General features: G+C 35.7%; 1 protein-coding gene across 3 annotated transcripts in view; it reads right to left on the reverse strand.

Annotated features, from left to right (window-relative positions):
• Positions 1 to 25480, reverse strand: part of ME2 (malic enzyme 2) — a 58581-nt gene continuing 33101 nt past the window's right edge. For all 3 annotated transcript variants that reach the window (XM_059039798.2, XM_067016122.1, XM_067016123.1), the window contains 9 exons: positions 24764 to 24873; positions 24571 to 24668; positions 24162 to 24275; positions 21736 to 21850; positions 18939 to 19081; positions 12555 to 12657; positions 5439 to 5509; positions 4840 to 4938; positions 1 to 857 (listed from right to left, as the gene is read on the reverse strand). In XM_059039798.2, coding sequence (XP_058895781.1) covers positions 690 to 857; positions 4840 to 4938; positions 5439 to 5509; positions 12555 to 12657; positions 18939 to 19081; positions 21736 to 21850; positions 24162 to 24275; positions 24571 to 24668; positions 24764 to 24873 — 1021 coding nt within the window. In that variant the 3' untranslated portion in view covers positions 1 to 689. The remainder of the gene's footprint in view (positions 858 to 4839; positions 4939 to 5438; positions 5510 to 12554; positions 12658 to 18938; positions 19082 to 21735; positions 21851 to 24161; positions 24276 to 24570; positions 24669 to 24763; positions 24874 to 25480) is intronic.

Below are 25480 nucleotides of genomic sequence, written 5' to 3' on the forward strand. Positions count from 1 at the left end.
TAAATTTAAGATATTTATTTTAAAAAGTTACACTGAGATTTTTATACACTGTTGAAAACAATGACTAGTTTATTTGTCTAAAGGCAGCAGTACTTCCTATTTCTCCCACGTTATAGTTAAGCCTCAGTTTAGTCCCAGAAAATACATAATAGGGTAGATTTTTCCTGATCTATCTACTAAAAAGGAATTTCAGAGCATGAAGGTAAAATGAAGCAGAAATAAAAGGACATTTTTAGATACTGACAATTTGTCCTTAGAATTTGGTTAAATTTGGCTTCTTCCCAAAATTCTGTACTCATATCCACAGAAGTAAATTTCTATTTTAGTAGCCCTAAAAGAACTGGGTAAGAGAAGATGATTAGCTATAATAGTAAATAGCAAATACTTTGGCAAGAGTGAACAGGAGCACAAGTGAAGACATTCACAAGTACATTTTTAATATCTCTGATGTGGTATGAGCTACAAATCAGAATGAAAGCATTATGGTCATCTGATTTCAGGGCGCAGGTGGGCATTAACAATGTAGTCAACAGGTCCATCCTGTACAGAAGTGGAGATTCATGGGAAAAAATAAGCAAAGTGGTAGGGGAGAATAAAACAGAAAATCCCATAAATTTAAGAACGTCCTCTCTTTTTGTCTGAAGAAAGGAGTCCCTGAAGCATGGAAAGTGTTTATCAGTGGTGTGCTTCTATTCCGTTGTTGGCAGAGTGTGTGACGCAGGCTCTGGCCAATCGTACACATCCGGCAACAGGGAATCGTATTCACTTCGCCATATTCTTTCTCGAATGTATCTGGCCTTGTCCTCAGGTTCCGGGTATCGGAAAGCCATTTTATTAGCATACAGATATTCTGTAACCTGAAAAATACAAAAGATTACTGTGTAGACTCTGAGTATTAACCCATTTAAGAGAAAAAGTATTATTAAAACAAAGTAATGAATTTGGAAGAATGGCATTTTTTTCATAATAAAAAATAACATTACTTTGACTCACTTCAAGACATTCACAAACTATTAAAAGATAAAAACATCTGCAGTCTCACCATAAGTTCAATATGTTTTAAAGTGACTTTAAAGTCCCCCCCCCGAACTATTATCGGCATTTCCTTAATACTTCAATAATTTTAAGCTCTACCGTGTGCTGGTCCAGCAGCCCTACTTGGTAGCCTGCCCCACCTGTGTCCCTCCCCACCACCCTGCTGAGACCATGTGTAGGAGACTCTACTTCCTAGTCATAGCTGACTGGACTAGGGTGAAAATCTAACCCAAAGTGAGCCAGATGTTTTTCCTCTAGAATTTGAATTAAAAGACATAGAAATTATTATAAATCAGGTGTTGGACACTAGAACTATAAGGTCAAGTAAAGTTAGGGCTAGAACCTATACATGGCAACTCACCACCACCATCACTGAGTGCCAGGCATGTTCTATGTGCTTTATGTGGGTATCTCATTTAATCCTCCCAAGAACCCTAGGAGACAAGTACTATTATTATTCTCATTTTATACATGAGAACACCAAAGTTTGAGGAGCTTAAGTAACTTGCCCAAGCTATTTAAAGTGAGAACTGTTGTTTCAAACCCGAAGCATTCTGATTCTAGAATCAGAATGATTCTAAACAGTTAAGACCCTGAACAGTGAAGCTAGGTTACTTCCCACCTAAACTGGCTTGAATGAATTTCTGGTCTTTGTGGCAAGCCACACACAATGACTGGTGGTGAAGATAAAGCCTCTGACTCTCTGTTTTGATTTAAGATGGGTTAGTATGAAGAGCTTCCTCACAGGGTAGCATGGTGCCTGTCACCTAGTTAAGTTCTCAAGTTATGGTTTAATTTTAACTTTAAAACAATGCAGTGATACATGGTAAACAACAACAACAAATCAAACAAGTATGTCTTTCTCCTCTAATTCCCATTCCAAAAGGTGACTACTATTAGAGTTCTTTTCAGTTTTCTAAGAGAAAAATTTAAAGAAAAATGATGGTTATTAATGGTAGTCCTTGGTCTTAGGAGTTCAACCTCACTATATTTTGAGACAATTCCCTTGAACAACACAGGTTTGAACTGTGCAGGTCTACTTATATGTGAATTTCTTTCATTAAATATGTACTATGTGATCCCCAGTTGGTTGAATCTGTGGATGCGGAACCTCGGAAAACTGAGGGCCAACAGTAAAGCTATATGTAGAGTTTCGACTGCGCAGAGGGTCGGCCATTAACTTCCACATTGTTCAAGGGTCAACTGTATTGTCCAGTCTATTGTAGGAAACATATTTGTACCCACAGGGAAGACTGGGGGCAAGGCCTGAGATCGGAGGGAGTCCTCCCTGATCACGTAGGCATGCAGCAGGTGACCGGTGACTGTATGGGGCTGCCCAGTGGCTGTGGGTAGTGCTGGGGGACAGGTACACAGCACTGTCTGCTCACCTGATCCCTTGGCTCCTAAAGAGGAAAGCCTTAGGACACCAGAGGAGGGGGAAGAGAGGTGATCCTGTGGGCTCTGCTCCTATACCAACCCCAGCACAGATCTCCTTCTATTTCCCCATGTACTACCTTTCATGCGGACACACCAGTAATCTAACCAACTGATACCTCCCCAAATCTGTCCCACCTGTAATATTCTGTAATTCTCAAGTTGAACTCTATTCATCCTAATTCTGGGCTCTAAATTCTTCAGTTGTTTTACAATAGTAAGGTATTCTGGTTCCTTAGTCTGGCATTTGTGTATCTGTACAAGCTGGTCTTAAAATAACTTCAAATCTTATCTAATGCCATTTTCCTATCTATACCTTAGATTCCACGATCAACTGAATTGGTTATTTCCTAAACATATCATCTTTTACCAATTCCCAATCTTTGCTTAGTTTATGAGTATTAATATAATGTAACAATAACAGTATTAGTCAAAGGGGTAAAATCTTATGATCATCAGTATACAAGTTGAAAGTGTGGTTGATAAATTCCACATCTAATCCTGATATTTAAGAAAATCTTAGTAAATAGTACAAATAGAAGCCTACTTCTTCAAAAATATTTAAAAAATACTTATTTCAATCCTTATTAAAATACAAGGATGCCCTTATCAACCCAACTGTTTAAAACTGATTTTAAGTAGCAACTAATTTAGTAAGATAGGGAAAAATGAACTATACATAAAAAAACCACAAAACTTATTTGCAGATGATTCACAACTCAACAATTCCAAAAGAATTAACTGAGAAACTATGAAAAGAATTAGGATTGTTCAACAAAGAAACCTGTTATCAAATGAATTCATAAATATTAATACCTTCCCTATATATTAGAAATGACCAGTGAGGACATATACATGGAAAGAAAAAACGTTATTTTAAAGGATAACAAAATTTCTGAATATCTAGGAGGATAACAGGAGACATGCCACATTTAGATGAAAACAACAAAATTATACTGAAAAACTTAAAAAAGAAGGAAAAAAACCTTAATAAGTGGAGAGATTGAATAAGGAAGAGTCAATACAGAAAGACTCAATTTCACCAACTTAATTTATAAATATGACATAGTTTCATACACAGTTTGCAGGGTTTTCTTTAAATTCAAAAAACTGATACAAAAATTCATCCAAAAGAATAAACAGTTCAGAACAGACAAGAAAATACTGAAAAACCGTAAGGATCGTTTTAGCATGTATAATGTGCAGTATCAAATAGTACACATTATTAAATTAAAACAGTGCCTAATAATAGGCAAATATGGTGAGGAACAGACTCTTAGCAAAGAAATCAAGGTTTTTATGTTAACAAAAGGAACATTCCCAATCAGTTGGTGCTGGGGCAACTGGTTAACTATTCAGGAAAAAATGTTTCTCTGTCTCACATCACACACTAAAATCTCAGAGGGATTAAAAGTTTTAAGTTATTAGAAAATGCAGGTAGATATTTATGATTTTGGAGTGGGAGAAAGCACTGACATTCATAGGAGGTGAGGAAACAATCCAAAAATAGATCATTCCATTAAAAAACCTTGTGAAAATGGCATGTCAAACAAGTTAAAATAAATGACAAATGGGAAAATACCTGCACCACACAAAACAGAAGGAACATTACCCTTAATATTTTAAGAGCACAGTGTTATAAAGTAGAAGACAAATATGGAAGTACTATTGTTCAATAAAAACAAAAAAAATTATTCAATTTAATAAAATAAGTTTTAAATAAAAATTATATGCAAAATTTAAAAAAATAATATTGGCAGAGGTATGGGAAAACAGATACACTCATATCTAACAGGGGCAATGTAAATCAATACTTTTTTCTCAAGAATCATTTGGCAATGTGTATCAGAGGCCTTAGCATGTTAATCCTTTTGTTCTTAGGATTAGAAATTTATCTTAAGAAAAAACGATCACAAATGCACATAAAGACTTATCTAAGGATGTTCACTACAATATTATTTCTAACAAAACGAAAGATGCTTAAACGTCCCCCAAAATAGAGAAATGGTTAAGCAAACTATGATACGACAAAGAGAATTCCATGAAACATTAGTGATCTTGAGAATTATTATTGATTTACCTGGGGAAAGGCTTATAATATATTAAGTGGAAAAAACTGCAGTGAGAAACCAATTTTAAAAAGGGGCACAGGTGACTGCATGTGTGTGCATTTTTATTATGTGTTTGGGAAGAAAAAACAATAGAAGGCAACAAATGCGAGTTATATTCTGTAGTAAGAATATGAGCAACCTAAAATTTCTTCTTTGTGCCCTCCAAATGTTTCTGATTTTTTTCTCTAATGAACTTGTGTTACTTGCATGAAGAAAACACCATTAAAATTTATGTGAAGAGGTATAAATTATTACTTACTTTAATAGCAATGTTAATAGAAACTTCCTGAATATTAGCGAGTGGCGGGTAAAGTCTCCCCTGAGCTAGCTCTTTATCCGTCAATTGACTTGTCAGAGCCTGAAGAGAAAAAAAACCAATTTCACTTTTGTTTGCTTAAATAACAGAATAATAAGGACTAATAAAATGCGGAAAGGGTTGGGGGAGCAGAGAGTAACACAGGTAACATGTTTTCCTTATTTCTAGCAGGAATACACTTAAACCACTGCAGAAATTAAAACCGTTTACCGCTAAACGGTAAATAAATAACCGGATTTAAAGACTTTTTAAAAAATCAGATTTAAAGACATTTTATCTATGCTGTCACAATTATGTTACTTTCAGATATGTATAATACAGGTACAGTATTTATGAAAATATTCATAGCTTACAATCCAACACTGGAAAAATGATAAATTAATTTTATGCAAAAGTAGAAGGTAAATCAAAAAAGCAACGGATGAGTAACTTCCTTTCCACTCATACGGCAGATTTAACCCATTCTCTCTCTGTTTTTAAGATCCATTCAGCTTTATAATTCATCTTTTATAAAATAACCAAACAATATTTAAAACATTTACCTTTGCAGCTTCTAGGAAAACATGGTCACTAATATGCCGGGTGTTACAGAGAATAACAGCTAAAGCCACACCTGGAATACATTTTAAATAGTTTACTTAGTAAGGTCACTTCCAATTATGAAAGTAGCCAAATAAATTCCTAGATTTAAAGCAAATTAATGCTAACCCACCCTTACCCCAAACAGCCCCTTCAAAAAATGAAGCAGTCAAGAGAAAACAGAAATCTGAGCACTAAAATTAAGTGATCTTTAACTGTTATAATTCTTACTTATTAGAAGAAATAATTTTAGAAATATCAAATGGCTTTTCTCAATTTAGTTTTCACATTTATCAAAATTACAAATGCATACAACTCATCAACAGTTGTTAACAAAATCATAAATTCCCAGGACTTCACTGGTGGTCCAGTGGTTAAGAATCCACCTTCCAATGCAGGGGAGGGGGGCTCGATCCCTGGTTGGGGAACTAAGATCCCACATTCTGCGGGGCAACTAGGCCCACGCACTGCAACTACTGAGCCCACACGCCACAACTAGAGAGAAAGCCATGCGCCACAAGAGCCCGTGTGCTGCACCTAAGACCCGACGCAACGAAGACCCAACGCAGCCAAAAATACATAAATATTTTTTTTAAATGTTGATACTGACTTAAAAAAATCAATTCCCAGTCCATCTCTAATCCTCCATTTCTTGCTCTACAGAAGTAACTACTTTTAATTCTCTTAGCTGATTATTTTAGTATTTCTCTCTCTCTCACAGCTTGCTTCTATTTCTTCTGATTGACTTTTAGTTTTGGAGATCACCGAATCCTTCCTGTTGGAAATAAGTGTTTAGCTTTCTTGCACATTTCCAGCCCTCTTACCAATATAGTTAGAGCATAATTTTGGTTGAATCAGTGTTCAGTGTTTATATTATAATGACTTCATAAGTGCTCTTCACAGCTGAGCCGTGTATTAACATTATATCCTAACTTTTTCTCTTCTGCCTTTTTGTTTTCCCTAAGGTTACTATCCTGCTTTTTCCTTTGATTTTTTGGTACTTAAAATTATTTCATGCTGAGACACTTATTCATTTAGTTGTCTAAATCATCTAGTAATTTCAGCTATTTCACATTTCTCTAATTTCATCCTCGAGGATAAATCTCTGCTGAAACTCCAATCTGGCTTGGTTGCTCTCCATTCCAGATATGAAGCTATCATCCTGGAAACTCTCTTCATCTTCATGCGGATTCCCTTTGCTTCTAAGTTGAGTCCATTTCCTAAATCTCACTTCTTCCTAGTATTTTTGTTACTCCCCTTTTTGGGTAGGTTATATCCTCCAGTAGTTTTCTGAAAAACAGTGCATAGGAGATACATTTCTGGAAATCTTGCATTTTTGAAGAGCCCCTGCCAGCACCCCAACACACACACACACACACCACGTTTTTACTACCTTCCACTTTATTTGATAGTTTGTCTGGGTTTAAAATTCTAGTTTGGAAATAATTTTCCTTCAGAATTGTAAGGCATTATTTCAATACCTCACAGCTTCCAGCATTGTTGGTGAGAAGTCTGGTGCCAATTTGACTCCAGATCCTTTTTCAACAATTATCTTTTTGTTGCATCTCTGGAAGTATGTAGGATCTTTTTTTGTACCTCATGTTCTGTAATTTCACAATGTGTGCCTTGAGGTGCATTACTTTCGCCCACCATATTTGGCACTTGGTAGGTGGGCCCTTCCTATCTGGAAATTTGGGGAAATGTTCATGAAGTCTTTGATAATTTCCTTCCCTCCACTTTTCTGTTCTCTCTCCCTGAAATTTCTACTTTCTGATATTGTACCTCCTGGACTAGCCCTCTAATTTTCTTTCTTTATTTTCCATCCTCTGATCTTTGCTCTATTTCCAGATGACTTCTTCAGCTTTTTCTTATAATCCTTCTACCAAACTTTTCATTGTCCAGAGCTCATTTTTGTTTTCTAGTTTTTTAAAAATAAAATTCTGTCTTGTGTCTGGAATATTTGTCTCCATGAGGATATTGAGAGTTTTTTTTTTAACATTCCATTTCCCCCACATAATCTGTTTTCTCCTAAACTGCTTTTTTCTGTTTGTCTATTTAGTTTCTTTTATGAAATAAACTGTTCATATAAGGGATTTTCCTTAAAATCCCTTTCTTTGAGTGTTTCTCATATTTAAGAGTTAGGAACTTAAAAAATTGATTGCTATGAGCATGAATATGGCAAACCCTATTCAGGGTTTCACACTATTCAAAGAGTATCCCAGCAGTCTTTGGCCAGAGTGGGTAAGTATGGTAACACAGTTACTCAGGGATAGGAAGAGGATCACAGTGGTTAATAGCTTCATTATTTTAATCCGGCCTCTAGATAATTTTTTTAAAATTGAGTATTCGTTCCATCTATGTTTAATTAAATGTAGTTAATTAAATGTTAGGGGCAAAATCTATTGTCTTCTTACATTTGTCTATTCCATATTCCCTTTCCTATTCTTTCTTGCCTTTTGGATTTAAAAAAAATCATTTCATTTCCTCCCCTAATATTCTCTTATAGTTTGGAAGTTCTTCTAGTCTTCTAGTGGTTATCTTAAAATTTATAACATGCATTCTGATCAAAGTTTCATATTAATTTTTAGTTTGCCCTCCTGCCAGACAATGGAAGTTTCTCCTAATGGTTTAACTCTATGTAACCGATAAAGTATTATTATTGCCTTTTAATTTTGTCTCTATATCTTTCAAAATCCCACGTCATTATTGTTTTGCCCTACACATAAAACGTTCCTTTTGTTTAACTCAAATATTCACAACTTTCTTTGCTCTTCATTCTTTCCTACTCTCTGAGTTTCTAGCTGGGATTACTTGTGTTTTGCCTAAGGAATACTCTTTAGAATTTACTTTCCTTTCTTACATGTCCACAGATGGTGAATCCTCTTTTTTTCCTCTTCTGAGAATATCTTCATTTTGTTCTAATCCTTGAAGGGCCTTTTCACTGTGTAATGAGCTCTAGCTTCGCAAGTATTTTGTAGAAGCCACTCACACAGGTCACTCCACTGTCTTTTGGCATCTTGTTGCTGTTGAGAAGTCAGCTGGCCTGACAATTATTCCTTTGAAGAAAATCTTTTTGCTCTGGCTGAATTCACAGTTTTCTCTTTGTTGTTGTTTTCTGAAGCCTCACAAGGATGTTACTGGATGTAGATTTCTTTTTACTTGTCCCACGTAGATTTCACTGAGCTTCCTGAATATTGTGTAGTGATGTCATCTGTCAGTTCTCAGCCATGAGGCCTGTAAACATTGCCTCTGCTTCACTTACTCTCATCTTCTTCTGGGACCTCAATTAAATGTATATCAATTAACGGTATATATCTGTTTTTCTATATTTTCCCCTTTTTTTGGTCTCTGGATCGTTTCTTCTGGCCTATCTTCCAGTTTATTAATTTCCTTTGGTCTAATCTGTTATAAGCCTCATTCACTGAGTTCTTAATTTATTGTATTTTTCAATTGTAGAATTTAGTGTTACTTGGCTGAATTTTTCAAGCTTGGCTTTTATCCCATAAACATAATAAGCGTATTTGTTTCATAGCACTTGTCCGATATTTAGAGTTCCAGGATGTTCTTTTTGTTGTATCTGCTACTTTTGGCTTGTGTTGGCTTGTCTCTTTATGTGCTTCATTATCTTTTTATTTCTTAACTACGGTTGTATTTGAAAATTTATTTGTAAAAGTAACTTGAGGAATAGGATAGTGTTATCTTGTACCAGAGAAGACTTCCGCTCGCTTCTGCCAGGTACTTGTGGACACTGGTAGGCCAAAACAAAGGCTTGAGGTTTTCTAGATCACCTCAAGTGCAAACTATACCCACACTCCAAGGTACATACAGTCCTTTAAGGTTTCAGCCCAAAGTGGGAGGTGGCTCACTAGCACCCCATCCTTTACAGGTGCCAGACTCCAACTCTTGACCTCTCTCCATGAAAAGCACAGCTTTACCTCTCAGTCACTTCTTCCTGATTAGGAAGGCTCTGGCCCTTTTAGGTTTTAATTGTGTTGTTCATCCAGGTATAATTGCTGGAGTAGGTAATTCAAACATTTCCAAAGCCTTGAGTTTTTAACTGCTTTTTGATCATTCTTTTGGCCAATCCTGTTTTTAAGCCCATTTTAACCTCTGCTACCAAGTCATTCTTTTGTCTATATTTATAGTCCTAATAACTGTTATTAATAAAGTTAGAACACTGAAATGTTATATAAAAGTAATCAACTGCCAAATTCTCTGTTAGTCAAATATGATATTAAAAATGGCTTTGTTAAAATCGCAGAGAAGTATTCTCTTCATGGTCTTTATGCCAGAGAAATATTGTTGGATGGAACAGACTGATTTTGAACATTATCAAGTTCTACAAGGGGATCATCAGTGATGGCAGAGTTTCTGTTACAGATGCTGGATCTCAAGAGACAAGCAGAGCGGAACTCTACACAACCACTCTGCTGGGGGGAAAACAAGGAATGTGCACTAGGAAAAGGAGGAAAGTGCACTAGGATATTCACAGGCCCAAAATCTTTATTTTAACAGCAGTTATAATAACGTGCTTCCTTGATGCCACCCTATGTGTGCTATAAATCTGTCCTAAAATCTTAGAGCCTGCTGTCAGTTATTCAGGGAGAGGCCCACAAGGAGAAAGACACAAGTACAAAGGAAATTCATGCCAAATCATTATTTTACTCAACATAATTATTTCATTAAAATGAATAAATTAAGGATTACCAGAAACTTCTGGAAAATAAACAGCACAAAGGAAGAAGTATTTAAAAGAATCTTAATAACTCTCAGGAGAGATCTGAAAGAATGCTGCAAGCTTAAAAAAAGTGGCTATTAAAAAGTTATTCTATGACAAGAAAAGGTATTGAGAGTAAAAAATAATATTTGAACCTACTGAGTTGATGATATGATATTAAGCAATTATTGTTTATTTCCTTTGGTGTGATACCACTATTATGGTTATGTTTAATTTTTTAAAAATTATTTTTTTAGTGACATATACTGAAGTATTTATTAATGAAATTATATGATGTCTCTGATTTGCTTTAAAATAACCCAGTGAAGGCAGAGTGGGTGGGAGTATAGATTAAATAACACTGGTTACAAATTGATAACTGCCCAAAAGTGGGAGAATGGAACATGGGATTTCATTCTTCCCTCTACTTTTGTATATGTTTGAAATTTTCCATAATAAAAAGAAAAAAGATTGTTGAAACAAAACATCCACTAGAAGTGCTAAAAAAAAGGAAAAAAGAAACCAAAACAGATACAGATAAATGAACAAACACCACAGAAATCCCCCATATTATAGAACAAAAAAGGTAAGAGGCAAAAATACGAATAAAAGTTACAAGTCAGGGCAACAGAGGGATCTGACCATGGTCTAACACAAGTTCCATAAGGGAAAAACAGAAATAATGAAAGGAAAGAAATGACGGGGGGAAAAAAACAGAACAAAAAATCCTTTGGAAAGGAAAATATAGTGAATTGGCCCACCTGCAGACATGCATGATAGTTGGAAATAAAGCCCAAACCTGGAGGCATCCCACAAATATTTCAGAAATCTAAAGATAAAGAAAACACTGAAACATTTTTAGGGAGACAAAGCTAGTAGGTATAAAGGAATGAGAATCTCACTGGCACCGGATTTCTCATCAGCAGCCCTGGCCACTGAAAGTGAATGGAGAAATGTTTCCAAAGGTCTGACAAAAATGACTTTGAATATACAAATCTCTACCCAACCAAACCATCAAGCGAGAGAACAAAATAAAGACATTTTCAGATACATAAAAACTCAGTTTTCATCCATGCTTCATAAAAAAAACTTATTCAAAGATGTATTCCAGAAAAATGAGACCAACACAAAGAGGAATAGTGTACATGGGCAAGAGAGAAGCACCAGAGAAATGATGTGCTGTGGAGCAGGAGCAGGATGAAATGAAAGCTGGCAAGAAATCAGAGGAGGATTCATTATACATGACACTTAGAAGACTTTGAGTGTCAAAATTTTTGTTGATATAGAATTGCAGGTTCTACTGTATGTATCAAACCACACTCTTGTTTAGACATGAATAACATATAATCATGTAATTTCAGAATCAATCCAGAGACAAAGCATTGAAAACAAAAGAACACAATGTAAGTTTCAAAAATTTCTCTGCAATGTAGAAATATCACCAACCATAGTTGAGAGATAAAATAAGAAGAGATAAGAAAGCTAAATACCAGATTTTTTTGTTTCATTTTTCACTGTGGCAAGCTAATAAAAACTGTCTTAAGTTGCTTACAAAAGCTCTTTAAGTTTATTATATAGAGATAAAGGTAACTACTAGGAAAGCTAAAAGCAGTAATAGAAATTGAGAGGTAGAGAGAGAAAGCAAGGTATTAGGAAGTATTAGGTATTACGTGTGGACTATTATTTAGATTTCACAGTTGGAAGTTCACACATACAGTCTAGAGTTGGAAGAATCAAGATAAGGGAGATAAGTGTGCCAGTCATGATGGTAACCATCAGAAAAACTCAAAGGAAGTCACAGTGGTTATAGCTGATAAGTATGATAAGGAGGTACCAAGGGGAGATAAAAAGGTTAAATAATTTTTTTTTTTTTTTTTTTTTTTTTTGTGGTACACGGGCCTCTCACTGCTGTGGCCTCTCCCGCTGCGGAGCACAGGTTCTGGACGCACAGGCTCAGCGGCCATGGCTCACGGGCCCAGCCGCTCCACGGCATGTGGGATCTTCCCGGACCGGGGCACGAACCCGTGTCCCCTGCATCGGCAGGCGGATTCTCAACCACTGCGCCACCAGGGAAGCCCGGTTAAATAATTTTTTAACATTCTGTTCCTTTTGCATTTTTATGAACCATGTACTACTTTATTTCTATAATAAAAACAAATTTAATGAATGGTATGAATAAAAAAATTTTCAGGGGAGATAGAGCAAGTTGGATTTGCTGAATTCCTTGAGTTTTCCTGTACATTCATAGCAAAATCCTGTAAATATCATTGTTTTTTAAATCTTAAATTCTAAAGAATTTCATAAGGAATTTTAATGTAATTATTAATGATTACTCTATAACATAAATAATGGTGGCATTTACCTGGAAAAATATATACATTGTTTCCTTGACCTGGTGTAAAGACTTGCCCATCACTGAGTTTCACTGGCTCAAATGGACTGCCACTGGCAAACAGACACCTTCCCTGTTGAGAAATGAAATAACCTCAATTTTGTTACTTTATGTGGACTAGAAAATTGAGGAGAATTAAAACAAAATTAAACCCTGCAATAGACCAATATACTACTTGCAAAACAGGCATAATTTACTATAACATAATCCTCTCATTCAAATCCTTATTAGAATAAGGTTTGTTTTATGCATAGCAAGCATTCAAAGTTGAAAAAGTCCATTAATAAATTCTTTAAAACCTGACACTTCCATTTCCATTAAAACTTAAAAAATGTAGACAGCAAAAAAATATCATCCCTAATAATAAAGACTGCTATAAACACCTGTGAATGAGGGGAAAACATCAAAAATTAAACTACTACCATTTACTGTACATCTGCTGTTTCTGGCTCTGTACCAGGTGCTTTACATGTGTTAACTCAGTTAATTTAGCCCACATAGAAGGCTTATGAGATTATCATCTCCATTTCACTAATATATATTTTTAAAAAAAATCTCAGAAAGCAAAGGCTTAAATATTTCCAAGTACTTTGTAAAAAGTCACACATCACAACTGTAGCAGTTAAATTTAAATCCAGAATTTTATAACTCTAAAACTCATGGTTTTCTATTATGGTACAATGCCCCCCAGATAGGCAGTTTATAAAACAGGCATATGGTATAACTACAGTCACCCCAGAAAAACATGGCATGTTGTCTTGTTAAAGAAAAGGAAGTCTTCAAATTTATTGTATCCATCAATTTTAGTACTGTGCTCTATAGTAGCATATAATACATTTTACTAGCACCTTCAGTATTTCTAAGAGAATTTGGTGCCCATGGAATTGAAAAGTACCTGAAGGTTAATTTATAAATCCTTTATATATAATTTTCCCCCACAAATTCCATCCGTCGCACCCCTACCTGACCAAAAAAAAAAAAAGGCAAGAAAACAATAGTTTTCAAACAGGGTAACTTATCTTGGAATACTTGAGTATAACTAAAGGAAGTCATGTTTAAACAGCTACTTAGATGAAGTTAAAAGGTGATTAACAGAAAGCTGAACTATCTCCACACAGTAGGATGCACAAAATGACATGACACCTAAATATCTGAGAGTTATTTTAAGTGTTTAGATAATGCTTTGTCTTTCCCCTACATCTACAGATGTGTATTATAGCAAGAGTGATTATTCTTTGAAATATAGTAGACCCTTGGCATTAGTGGATTTAGCACTCAAGAATTTGACCCTTTGGACAAACTGAAGATCTACCATGTGTAGTAATTATTACTTTTACAAGACATACTTTCAATTTCAAAATGATCTCAGGTTTATGTGTAGAAGCAAGTCAACTGTGCCAGTGGGGGGCCCAGATGAGTGTCTTGGACCTACAACTCCAGAAAGCTATAGAATTTTCCACATAGTTATTACCATTCTCTACCTGTTCTAAGCCTACCTTTGTTTGTGACAAAAATTTTCTTTGAAGATCACGGTTAATGCCATACGAGTTACCACAATGTATATAATAATATAGATTATTTTTGTGCCACCATTAATTTTAATAGATTTATAAAGTGGATTATACAATATAGCTCTTTATGGGGAAAATGTTATGTCCTCATGATATCAGTAAATTTGGATATTTAGAAAGATCTTGGGCACCTTCTCTAGAATGGCAAGATTCAACAGCAGTTCATCTTCTCCAGGCCATTTTTTTTAACATCTTTATTGGAGTATAATTGCTTTACAATGTTGTATTAGTTTCTGCTGTATAACAAAGTGAATCAGCTATATGTATGTATACATATATCCCCATATCCTCCCCCTCTTGTGTCTCCCTCCCTAATCCACCCCTCTAGGTGGTCACAACAGGCCATCTTTTTTTAAAAAAAGTTCTTCTTCTTTCATAATCAACCTATAGCTTAAATGTGGCAAGACCCTAACGATAACAGTATTCTCATTCTGAAGTCCAGGTTAGCCTATTCTTTGTTCTTTGAGCAACTGGCCATTAAAATATGAAAACACTTTTTTTAAACGTATTTTTCTCCCTAAGCAGCAGAGGGTGTTAGATTAGCACTGAGACATCCCTCCACCGAAAACAAAAGGACACTTAAAATTTAAGCAGTAACTACAAATACATACATTTATGCCATTATTTTATGTAACACTAAGAAAAAAATTATGTAAAATTAAACTATGACACAATGCTTTTTTACCATTTTTAAGAGATAATACAATTTCAAAGTTATAAAAATTGTGAGAAAATTTGCATCTTAGAACTGATACAGTATATCAAACTGGTTTCCTTGAGGAATTTTTATTCATTCAAACAGTGTACATCTATTACAATAACATTTATTCAAAAAATAAAATTCTTAAATGTTTGAACAGTCTTCTACTGATGTACTACTACTGCCCAAAACATTTAAATTTTTTATATTTTGGAAATGCCAAGACCCACAATACATGGAGTATATTTATCAACTAGTCTTTGTGTAAGACTAAGATTTAATTTGGAGGGCAATAACCATTAGTTTTAAGTAGTAAAGACAGGTGAAGAGGATGAGCAATCAAGCTAATAGTAATACCATTCTTTGGCATAGAAGTAAGACAGTATACTAAAGAGACTGATTTTTTTTTAAATATATCTGTAGGCTGACTTTGTGGATGAGTTCAAAATAAAAGATTTCAGTAATTATTAGAAGCTTCAGTAATTATTATAAATGTTGGAAGCCACTAGTCAAGCAAATTTATTTTGACTAACACAAAGTGGCAATATAGGATCAAAAGGAATTTTGAGAGAATATATGTGTCAAAATAAAATTTATTAACAATGAGAAAAAAACAATGCTAAATATATCAAGAGCATGAATATTAAGTTCAGAAAGTTCTGGGGGCTTCCCTGGTGGCGCAGTGGTTGAGAGTCCAGCTGCCGATGCAGGGGACACGGGTTCGTGCCCCGGTCCGGGAAGATCCCACATGCTGCGGAGCGGCTGGGCCCGTGAGCCATGGCCGCTGAGCCTGCGCGTCCAGAGCCTGTGCTCCGCAACACGGGAGAGGCCGCAGCAGTGAGAGGCCCGTGTACCGCAAAAAAACAAAACAAAACAAAAAACTCTTAGACGAAAACATAGGAGTAAATCTTCATGACCTTGGATTAGGCAGTGATTTCTTAGATATGACACTAGTAGCAGAAGTGACAAAAGAAAAAAACCCAGATAAATAGCACTTCATCAAAATTGAAAAAAAAAACCAAAACTTTGGGGCTTCCCTGGTGGCACAGTGGTTGAGAGTCCGCCTGCCGATGCAGGGGACACGGGTTCATGCCCCGGTCCGGGAAGATCCCATGTGCCGCGGAGCGGCTGGGTCCGTGAGCTATGGCCGCTGAGCCTGCGCGTCCGGAGCCTGTGCTCTGCAACGGAAGAGGCCACAACTGTGAGAGGCCCACATACTGAAAAAAAACAAAAAAACAAAAAAACTTTGGGGCTTCCCTGGTGGCGCAGTGGTTGACAGTCCTCCTGCCGATGCAGGGGACACGGGTTCGTGCCCCGGTCCGGGAAGATCCCACATGCCGCGGAGCGGCTGGGCCCGTGAGCTATGGCCGCTGAGCCTGTGCGTCCGGAGCCTGTGCTCCGCAACGGGAGAGGCCACAACTATGAGAGGCCCACGTACTGCAAAAAAAAAAAAAAAAAAAAAGTTCTGAGAGTTCTACTTTGGCTATAGTCTTCTAGGTTGTTTCACACCAATTCTCCCCCCTCTGGTAACAATGAGAAAAACTGGATAAAATTTATTAAACATATGTTTTAAGGAAGTGGGAGTGCTACCAAGATAGGGGGAGCTTAGAGGTGGAGACAGTCAAGATCCAGAAAAAGAGGAAAGCAAGGTATTCGGGCCCAGCACTTGAAGCTTTCCTCCAGGTGAGTGATTTCAAAAGGAAAATCTGTGGCTGAGTGCCTGAGCACTGAAGTTATCAGGAGTCTCATGATGACAGAGAGAGAAAAAGTATACTTCAGAGACCACTAGGGGTGAGGGGTGCTGATAAATGCCCCAGGGTTTTTGATTTTTACCCAAGAGAAAACGTAAACTGTGGAAACAGAGGAGGCCTCCCATGGACTATATCCTGCTGAATTATATGGAGCTGCCCCAGACTAACAGCCTCCAAAAGGAAAGGCAAAGCTCCTATGGAGGAAGGTAACTTCATTCTGAGCCTCAAATTATTGCTACGATTCTTCATCCACACTACCTAGCACTCAATAAGGAAGCGGAAGACAGAAGTAAAACTAGGTTTACAAGAAGACAGGAACTGGATAACCAAGAAGAAAGACAGATAATAGAAATGGACTCACAGAGAGTGAGATATTTGTTACTATCAGACATTAACCTTAATTATGATTCATATATTCAAGAAATTAAATGACAAGACAAAATTTTAGCAGAGAACTGAAAGCTATACAAAAGAATCAAATAAGTATTTAAAAAGTATTGTTAAAATTGTGAGGTGTGATAATACTGTGATTATATTTTCAAAAGAATTCTTAACTTTTGAGAGATATACTATAATATTTATAATAAAATGATATGTCTGAGACTGGCTTCAAAATCTAAGGTGAGTAGGATGTAGAAAAAACAAGATTGGCAATAAGTTGATCACTTTTGAAGCAGGGTATTGGTACATGGGAGTTAATTATACTGTTCTTTCTACTTTTGTATATGCTTGAAATTTTCCATAATAAAATACTTTTAATAGAGACAAAAACATTTATAAGATTTATTAATTTTTCTCAAGGGTATGACCTAACAATTACTACTCCTATATATCATTGTAAACAAGGCTTTAAAAATCACTTCCTAAACAACAAAGATTTACTGTATAGCACAGGGAACTATATTTAACATCTTGTAATAACCTATAATAGAAACAAATACAAAAAAATGAAAAAGTATATAACCGAATCACTTTGCTATATACCTGAAACCAACACAACATTGTAATCAACTTAAAAGAAAAAAATCACTTCCTAGAGTCACTTAAAGATCACTTGCAAGGACAATACAGAAAGTGATTACATTGTGGAGATTACAAATATATCTCTACAGAACAGTAGGGGAAAAATAACTGTCCTAATGGTATATAAGCATATACTTTTAACTGGGATATAACCCAGTGGCAGTGTCAAAGAATTCAAAAGAGCTAAATTTTAAACAAGTTAGATGAAAGTAAAAATTTGTTCCAGAGAGCTGTCAAATGACTCAAAAGAATGGCCCTATGATGGTGAAGATACATGTGAAGAGGGTAAAAACAATTATTTCATGACATGCAAGGGTAAGAAAGTAGTATTTATAAATTGATTATTTCTATAATACGTGATTTTAAGTCTGTGATGCTAAATTAATGAATTATGGAAAGAATGAAATAAAATTCCACAAGTGAAAAATACAATAAAATTAAGAACCTAACAACAGATTTAGCACAGCTGAAAAGAGAATATGCAAACTGGAAGATAAGTCCAAAGAAAATCACAGGATTGAAACACAGAGAACAAACAGGATGGTATACATAGAAAATAGTGTAAGAGACATATTAGATATGGTGAAAAAGTCTTGACATTCACATAACTGGAGTCCTACAAGAGAAGAGACAGAATGTGTCCAAAAAGACATTAAGCCACAGATTCAGGAGCTCTACAGTCCTCAGGTGGAATAAATACAAAGAAAACCACACCTAAGTCCACAGTAGAAAAACTACTTAAAATGGAAGATAAAATGGTCTATCAAAAAGAAAAGAGAAGTCAGAAAACAAAAGAATGATACATTCAAAGTTCTGAAATAAAGTATCTACCAACTCTGACTTCTATGCAGAGTGAAACTATATGCTTCAAAATGAAGGCAAAATAAATTATCAAGAGAATTCATCAGACCCACACTTAAAGTAAGTTCTTCTGGTAGAAGAAATAATCCTAGATAGAAGCACAGGTGTGCATGAAGGACACAATGGCAATAGAAAATATTAAAATGTAGGTAAAGCTAAATGAATAATTTTTGTTTAAAACAAAATGAATGTCTTTGGAGATATAAAATATAGAGAGAATTAAAATGCACAACAATAGCACAAAAGGCCTGAGGGTGTTAAAATGGATATATAAAGTAAATGCTTTCCAGAATTGATACATGCAATAATTTACATCAGAATTTGATGATCCATGGATACATGCTGTAATCTCTAGAGCAACCATAAAAAGAATTATTCAAGAATGTATAACTAACGAGCTAATAGAGGGAAAATAATAGACATAACCAATTCATACTATTATTAATACCTCTGTAAGTGTATACGCTTCTTCAGCTGTGCACTCAGCTTGTGCTGTAGGATTACTTAATGCAAATATTATAGGCCTTTCATTGATATCAGCCATGGCTTTGATTACACCAGGAGTGAAAAGTCGGCCAGCTCCAGCAACTCCTGTAATAAAATAAGGGGGGGGAAAAAAAGGAACTTCATTACAGGTAAAACATAGCCTTCTCATCAATAGCATTTCTATAATAGGTTTAACACAACAAAAGCACAGGTAAAGATAAGACCTGTGCTTATCCCATTACAAAGATAAGATTTTGCATTGCTGAGATAATTCCAATCTTAAATCTGAAAAGAGAAACAATAAAATGTTAAAAATTTTCACTTAAATATTTATTGTCTACCCCAGATATAGTAAATTGTGGGCAATAAAAAAAGAGTATAAGACTACCTCCATCATGTAGTTGTTGTCTAACACAGAGGTCCCCAACCCCGGGGCCACGGACTGGTACCAGTCTGTGGCCTGTTAGGAACCGGGCCGCACATCAGGAGGTGAGCGGAGCGAAGCTTCATCTGCATTTACAGCTGTTCCCCACTGCTCGCATTACCGCCTGAGCTTTGCCTCCTGTCAGCATCATGGTGAGCTGTATAATTATTTCATTATATATTACAATGTAATATAATAGAAATAAAGTGCACAAGAAATGTAATACGGTTGAATCATCCCCAAACCATCCCCCCTCCCTGGTCTGTAGAAAAATTATCTTCCATGAAACCGGTTCCTAGTGCTAAAAAGGTTGGGGACCACTGTTCTAACAGGCATAGAGCTTCAGCTTTTTTTATTCCCTTTAACTTTTTATTTTATATTGGAGTATAGCTGATTAACAATGTTGTGATAGTTTCAGGTGCACAGAGCTTCAGTTTTACAAGGTAAAAAGAGTTCTGGAGATTGGCTGCACAGCAATGTGAATGCACTTAACACTACCTCACTGTACACTTACAAATGGTTATGGCAAATTTTATGTTATGTGTATTTTACCACAATTAAAAAATTGTTTTAATTAAAAACTTGCAGGGCTTCCCTGGTGGCGCAGTGGTTGAGAATCCGCCTGCCGATGCAGGAGACACGGGTTCGTGCCCCGGTCCGGGAAGATCCCACGTGCCGCGGAGCGGCTGAGCACGTGAGCCATGGCCGCTGAGCCTGCGCGTCCGGAGCCTGTGCTCCGCAACGGGAGAGGCCACAACAGTGAGAGGCCCGCATACCGCAAAAAAAAAAAAAAAAAAAAAAAAAAAACTTGCACCTCAAATGTTAACCTGTTAAACTCTGTGCTGTTCATTATAAAATAACAGGAGTTCAGAAGTGATCAAAGATCTTCTTGACTAAAGCAATCCACTTTCTTGATAGAGTTCAGTCTAATGACCTGTTAGTAAGCCCCTACAATGTCTCAGACACTGTATTAGGCCATTAGGATATAAAAATGAGCATAATGCAGGCAGCTTACAGTTGAGAGAAAAAACAACAGAGTAAACAGACAATCAGAAAACCTGTAACAGGTGCTAAGCCTGCAGTGCATAGGAGCACAGCATGAAGCAAGAATACTTAGCCCATGGTGGGAATCTGGGGATGACCAAGCAATGCCTCGGCTGAGTGCTTACACAGTTCATCCAATAAGACTTACATTCAATAGCCAAAGAAATTTTAAATTCCATTTTATAAACCGATATGTATTAGAGAAAAATACTGATCTGGAGACCAAAGTTTTAGTGCTTGCTTGGTCACTACTGGCTATATGAAATATTCACAAATCTTGGGCAAGTTGCTTAACATCTCTGTGCTTGTTTTTTTCATGTAAAAAAGGAACTTCTACTCAGTGCTTCCCCATGTGGAGGTATGTGGACATAGTCTTAGGAATCCATGAGTTCTAAAAGAATTAAACATTTTTTTCTTTTTGTTTCCTTGACCCTCCAGGGACTGAGTCAATGGACAGATTCTTAGGTTTCCATACTGAGTTTTGAGAGAGATACACTTGCAATCTTTAAGATAACTTCTCACTTTAAAAAATTATGAGTTCTAATCAGTAAAGAAGCTAATACAGACATCCTTTTCCTAACCATAAAGACTGTTTGAGACTTAAAACAGTAAGTTCACTATTTAACATTCCACAGGGCTCCTCCAAGAAATTGGCAAAATTACAAGAAAAATGATAGATTCAAATCTTATGGCTATATAGGAAATGAAATAGTCCCTCTTTTAAAGACTTTTACATTTTCTGCTCTGAACTTAATGCCATGTTGCATAGTCTGATGTCAGCTATGCAACGCCTGACTCTTAAAACATACCAAAGGCTCACAGCTTTGTTGCCAATGAAAATCTTTGACTCTGCATACGATTTTCTTGGTCTGTCAAATAACCTTGGTCTTTTTCAGGTTTTGAGCCCACCAGTCATACCAACTCTAAAAGCAAAGCATGATCAATCACACAGCTTCTAGAAGTTAAAAGTACAAGCAACATCCATTAACAAAACTTGACACACTGTACCTAAAGGCTACCACATACAACACAGGGAACTTAGCCAATATTTTATAATAACCATAAATAGAGTATAACCTTTAAAAATTGTGAATCACTACATTTACACCTGTCATTTATATGACATTGCACATCAGATATACTTCAATTTTAAAAAAGCTATCACGGAAAACATTATATATGCTGAAAGCTAGGTAAAATCTGTCATTTCATTTTGAGTAAACCTGCATGGAAGTTATGACTGGCATTACACAGGTAAGTAACAGAATGACTTGACAACAACTTTACTTACCAATTATAGCTGAAGGCTTAAGTATATTTACTGCATCTTCAAAAGTATCAGGTACGCTCTCTGGGGCGAAGTGAGCAAATGGTTCCTGATGACTGTCTATTGTAGCTTTCCGCCCCTGAATTTTTAGATAAAATACATAAAATACAGTTTTTTAGTAATGGCTTATTAAGGATTAATTGAAAAGACATCATTATAAGTCACATAGTGTTTCTACAATAAGAATATCTTTTCATTTTCATGTACCTTTCTTTTTAACCCATATCTTCCAATTCTATCTTCATATTGCTCATAAACCCAAATATAAAACACAAATCAAATTCCATTATAACCAGAAACTTACTAATCCCTCTCAGAAACTCATTTACTCTGTGAAGCCCTCCTAAATCCAGTAGGGCACAAAGGCCCACAATCCCTTATCTGGGCTAGCTGTGTTTTAAAATTCAGAATTTCATATTATAGAACTGTCTTATGATAATATATCACAAATACCCTTGCAATGGGCACTCCACAACTGAACAGAACTTATGAACAGTCACACCAAGTACAACAGGTGAAGATTAGAAATACCCTCTTTGGTCTTGCTACCAAAGTTAGTAGGTAAATTCAGGTCTGTCAGATTTATTACCAAATGAATTTCAAGAAAAACTCAGGGATTTCAGAGTTTTTAGGATTTCAGAATTTCAGATAGACATCATGGACTTACACTACCAAAAGTTCAGAAACAAGAGGAAAGGGGAATTTTGGTTCAAGATAGCTGAATGAAAGAACATGTTTCCTCACCAAATCCCAGGGCAAAAACTATAAAAATTAACTCCTTAGTAATGTCACAAGGGCAGGAGATATACCACTGACACACTAGAACAATGAAGAATTTCTCAACAATGTAAAGCAGACAAAAACATGTGGAATGCAAAAACCAACCAGGCTGAGAAATCCTTATTTTGTTAAAAGAGAAGACCTCCCATGCAAAGGTGACTTTTTCCATCAGAACTCCAGAATAACCCCAGGTAAAGACCAGCAGGGGCTGGGAAAAGTAGCACACCGTCATTACTTGGTTGGGAAGTAATTAAATGAGTGAAATACAGCCTCAACAGATCCAAGTTCTCAGAACAGTGGTTTCACATGCCTGCTCCCAGGAAGACCACAGCTCTTCCATGAGGGCTTCAACAGGAAATTCTCAAAGTCTCAAAAAGGAGGGCAGTGTTTTGGGTCCTCAGGAGAGATACGAAGACTAAAACTCATCTTAAAAGAAAAATATACCCTGAACTTGCAGATGCACAGGGTTTCTCACTTGTATTCATTCTAAACTTGACTCACAACAAATATGACAAAGAATCACAAAACATTTATGAAAATGAACATCACAAAAAGAAACACCAACATAATTGTGTACTAGTAAAAACAGATACACCCCCCAATAGCCTTCCAAGTGCTATGTCTTGTAATCCTTGCATCTTACATACAAGCAAATATGGAAGTTACAGCTTTGGGAGGTGGCACAGTTGAATGATTAAGAGCATAAGATTCACAGTCAGGTTACCTGGGTGTGAATCCTACCTCCATCACTTATAAGGTGATGATCTTGGAAAAGTGAGCTGACCTTTTTAAACCTCTTTCCCTCATTTTGTAAAATTTCACTGAATTTTTGTGATAAGATCAAATGAGTTTTTTTTTAAAAAGAGTAAATGAGATAATACCTGTAAAGTCTTATCACAATGTCTGGTACATTTTAAAATACTTAAAAATTATTTATAATTTAAGCATTCAAGATTTTTCATTCACATACTTTAATTTTTCATTTCATTTTTTGTACTAATAGAATACTGGTACTAATTAGGAAAAGATTTCAGAACTGGAGCAAAGTACACTGACATAGCTTGCCCAAAGGTGTAGATGACAAGTAACCTCTATATCAATATATATGGCAAAAATACAAAAGCAGTGTGTACTGGATAAGTTCAACTATGAGTTTACCTACATTTCAATGTGTTACACAGTATAAGATATAAGGCATTTCTTAAGCTACTAAAAATGGCAATCAATGATAGGAAGGCAGGTAGGTCCAAAGGATACCAAGTTGATCTGGGATAAAACTCTTTATTATCCATCATTTGACCTTAGGAATATGTGCCTTTTTCTGGGGAAAAGGTCCTTAGATTTCCATGAGATTGCTATAGGAGATTATGATCTCCAAAGGGTTAAAGAATTTCTGCTCAAATATCAGATGTCCTGCTAATGATTTAATTAGAAACTTCTGAGTTCCTATGAAAAACCACTAGGTTTTAGATGGGTCGAGAGTCAGAGAATAAAGCAAGAAAGAATAAGTCTGGTGCCGACACAGAGATTATGATTTGAATATGAAAAAAAAACCTAAACATATCACTATAACAACATTCTTTTGCTTCTTCAAATTTTAAATACCTTACCTTAAATAATAAACCAAATTTGTCAACCATCCAAATTTTCTTTTGTGCCTCTTCTTCTGAGAGGCCATTTTCCACCATAGCCATAACTATAAGATTTGCAATTCCAAGAGCAGCCTGTGCAACAAAACATAAATTTTAAAAAACAAGGACTAGAGTATGATGCAATACTAAATTACTTTATTTATGAGAATTATGTTATGAGGAATACTGGGTCTATTTTTCCCTTACAAAGCACACAAAGCTTGATTCTTTGTGATATTCTTTCCAAACATTTTGAATTACCTATTCACAACACTGATCTTGAGTTTATACCCTCTATCTCAACAAAATTACAAGTTCATTATACCCCATTTTCCAATTCTAAAGGAGAGTGTTGGTTTTCAATCCTAAAAGCTTACAGGAACTTTACCTCTCCTGCTCCAAGAAATAAGATTCTGTGTTCTGAGATCGGTTTACCAATGACTTTTTGGGCTGCAAGCAGACCGGCTAGAGCAACTGCAGCCGTCCCTGTAAGACAAGTAAAACATTGTAAAGTAAAAAGTAGGCATATTAAACAAAATTTTAAGTAGGAATCAAAAACCTAAGGTTTTCTTTTGCTTTACCTTGAATATCATCATTGAAGGTACAGTATTTTTCTCGATATTTTCTCAAGAACCTGAATGCATTATGATTTCCAAAGTCTTCAAACTGAATAAGTGTGTTCTGTCCATATCTAAAAACAGCAAAGCCCATAATAGTTATGTTGAAGATACCACTTTTAAACAGCTGTCCTGTCTAATAGTCCTTATGATCACATTTTAAAATAATGTACAAAGTTAGTTCGTTTAAGGCCATCTGGCAATTTTCAGAGTCTGTGAAAGACTAGAACTCAAAATGTAGAAAAATCTGTTACTCATTCAGAAACATGTATGGGGTTCTTAAAATGAATGTAGCACTATGATGGACCTATGGGAAATTAATCTGCATAAACTATTTCCAAGTGCCTAGGAGGGTGTCCAGCACATGTAAGCACAAGTAAATTCCTAAAAAGAAAGAGATTTTGTCTCTGAGTCTCAAAAAGTATATATTTGATATGTGAATTTTCATTACATTCACAATTAAACAGCAACACAGGAAAGTATATATTAAATAAGAGGTTAAAGAATAATTGCTGTATGAGTTGACTGGCATTCAGAAAAAGATATCAATCATCTTGGTGGGGTGGAGTAAGGGAAGGCTTGAAAAGGAGGTGGGACTTTATTTGGGTTCTGAAAGAACAACAAAAAGTAAAGCGGTAGAAAGAAAAACAAGGTGTATTTTGCTAATCCTGAATTTTCAAC

Source organism: Kogia breviceps, chromosome 15 (genome assembly GCF_026419965.1).
Source record: "Kogia breviceps isolate mKogBre1 chromosome 15, mKogBre1 haplotype 1, whole genome shotgun sequence".
Lineage (NCBI taxonomy): Eukaryota > Metazoa > Chordata > Mammalia > Artiodactyla > Physeteridae > Kogia > Kogia breviceps.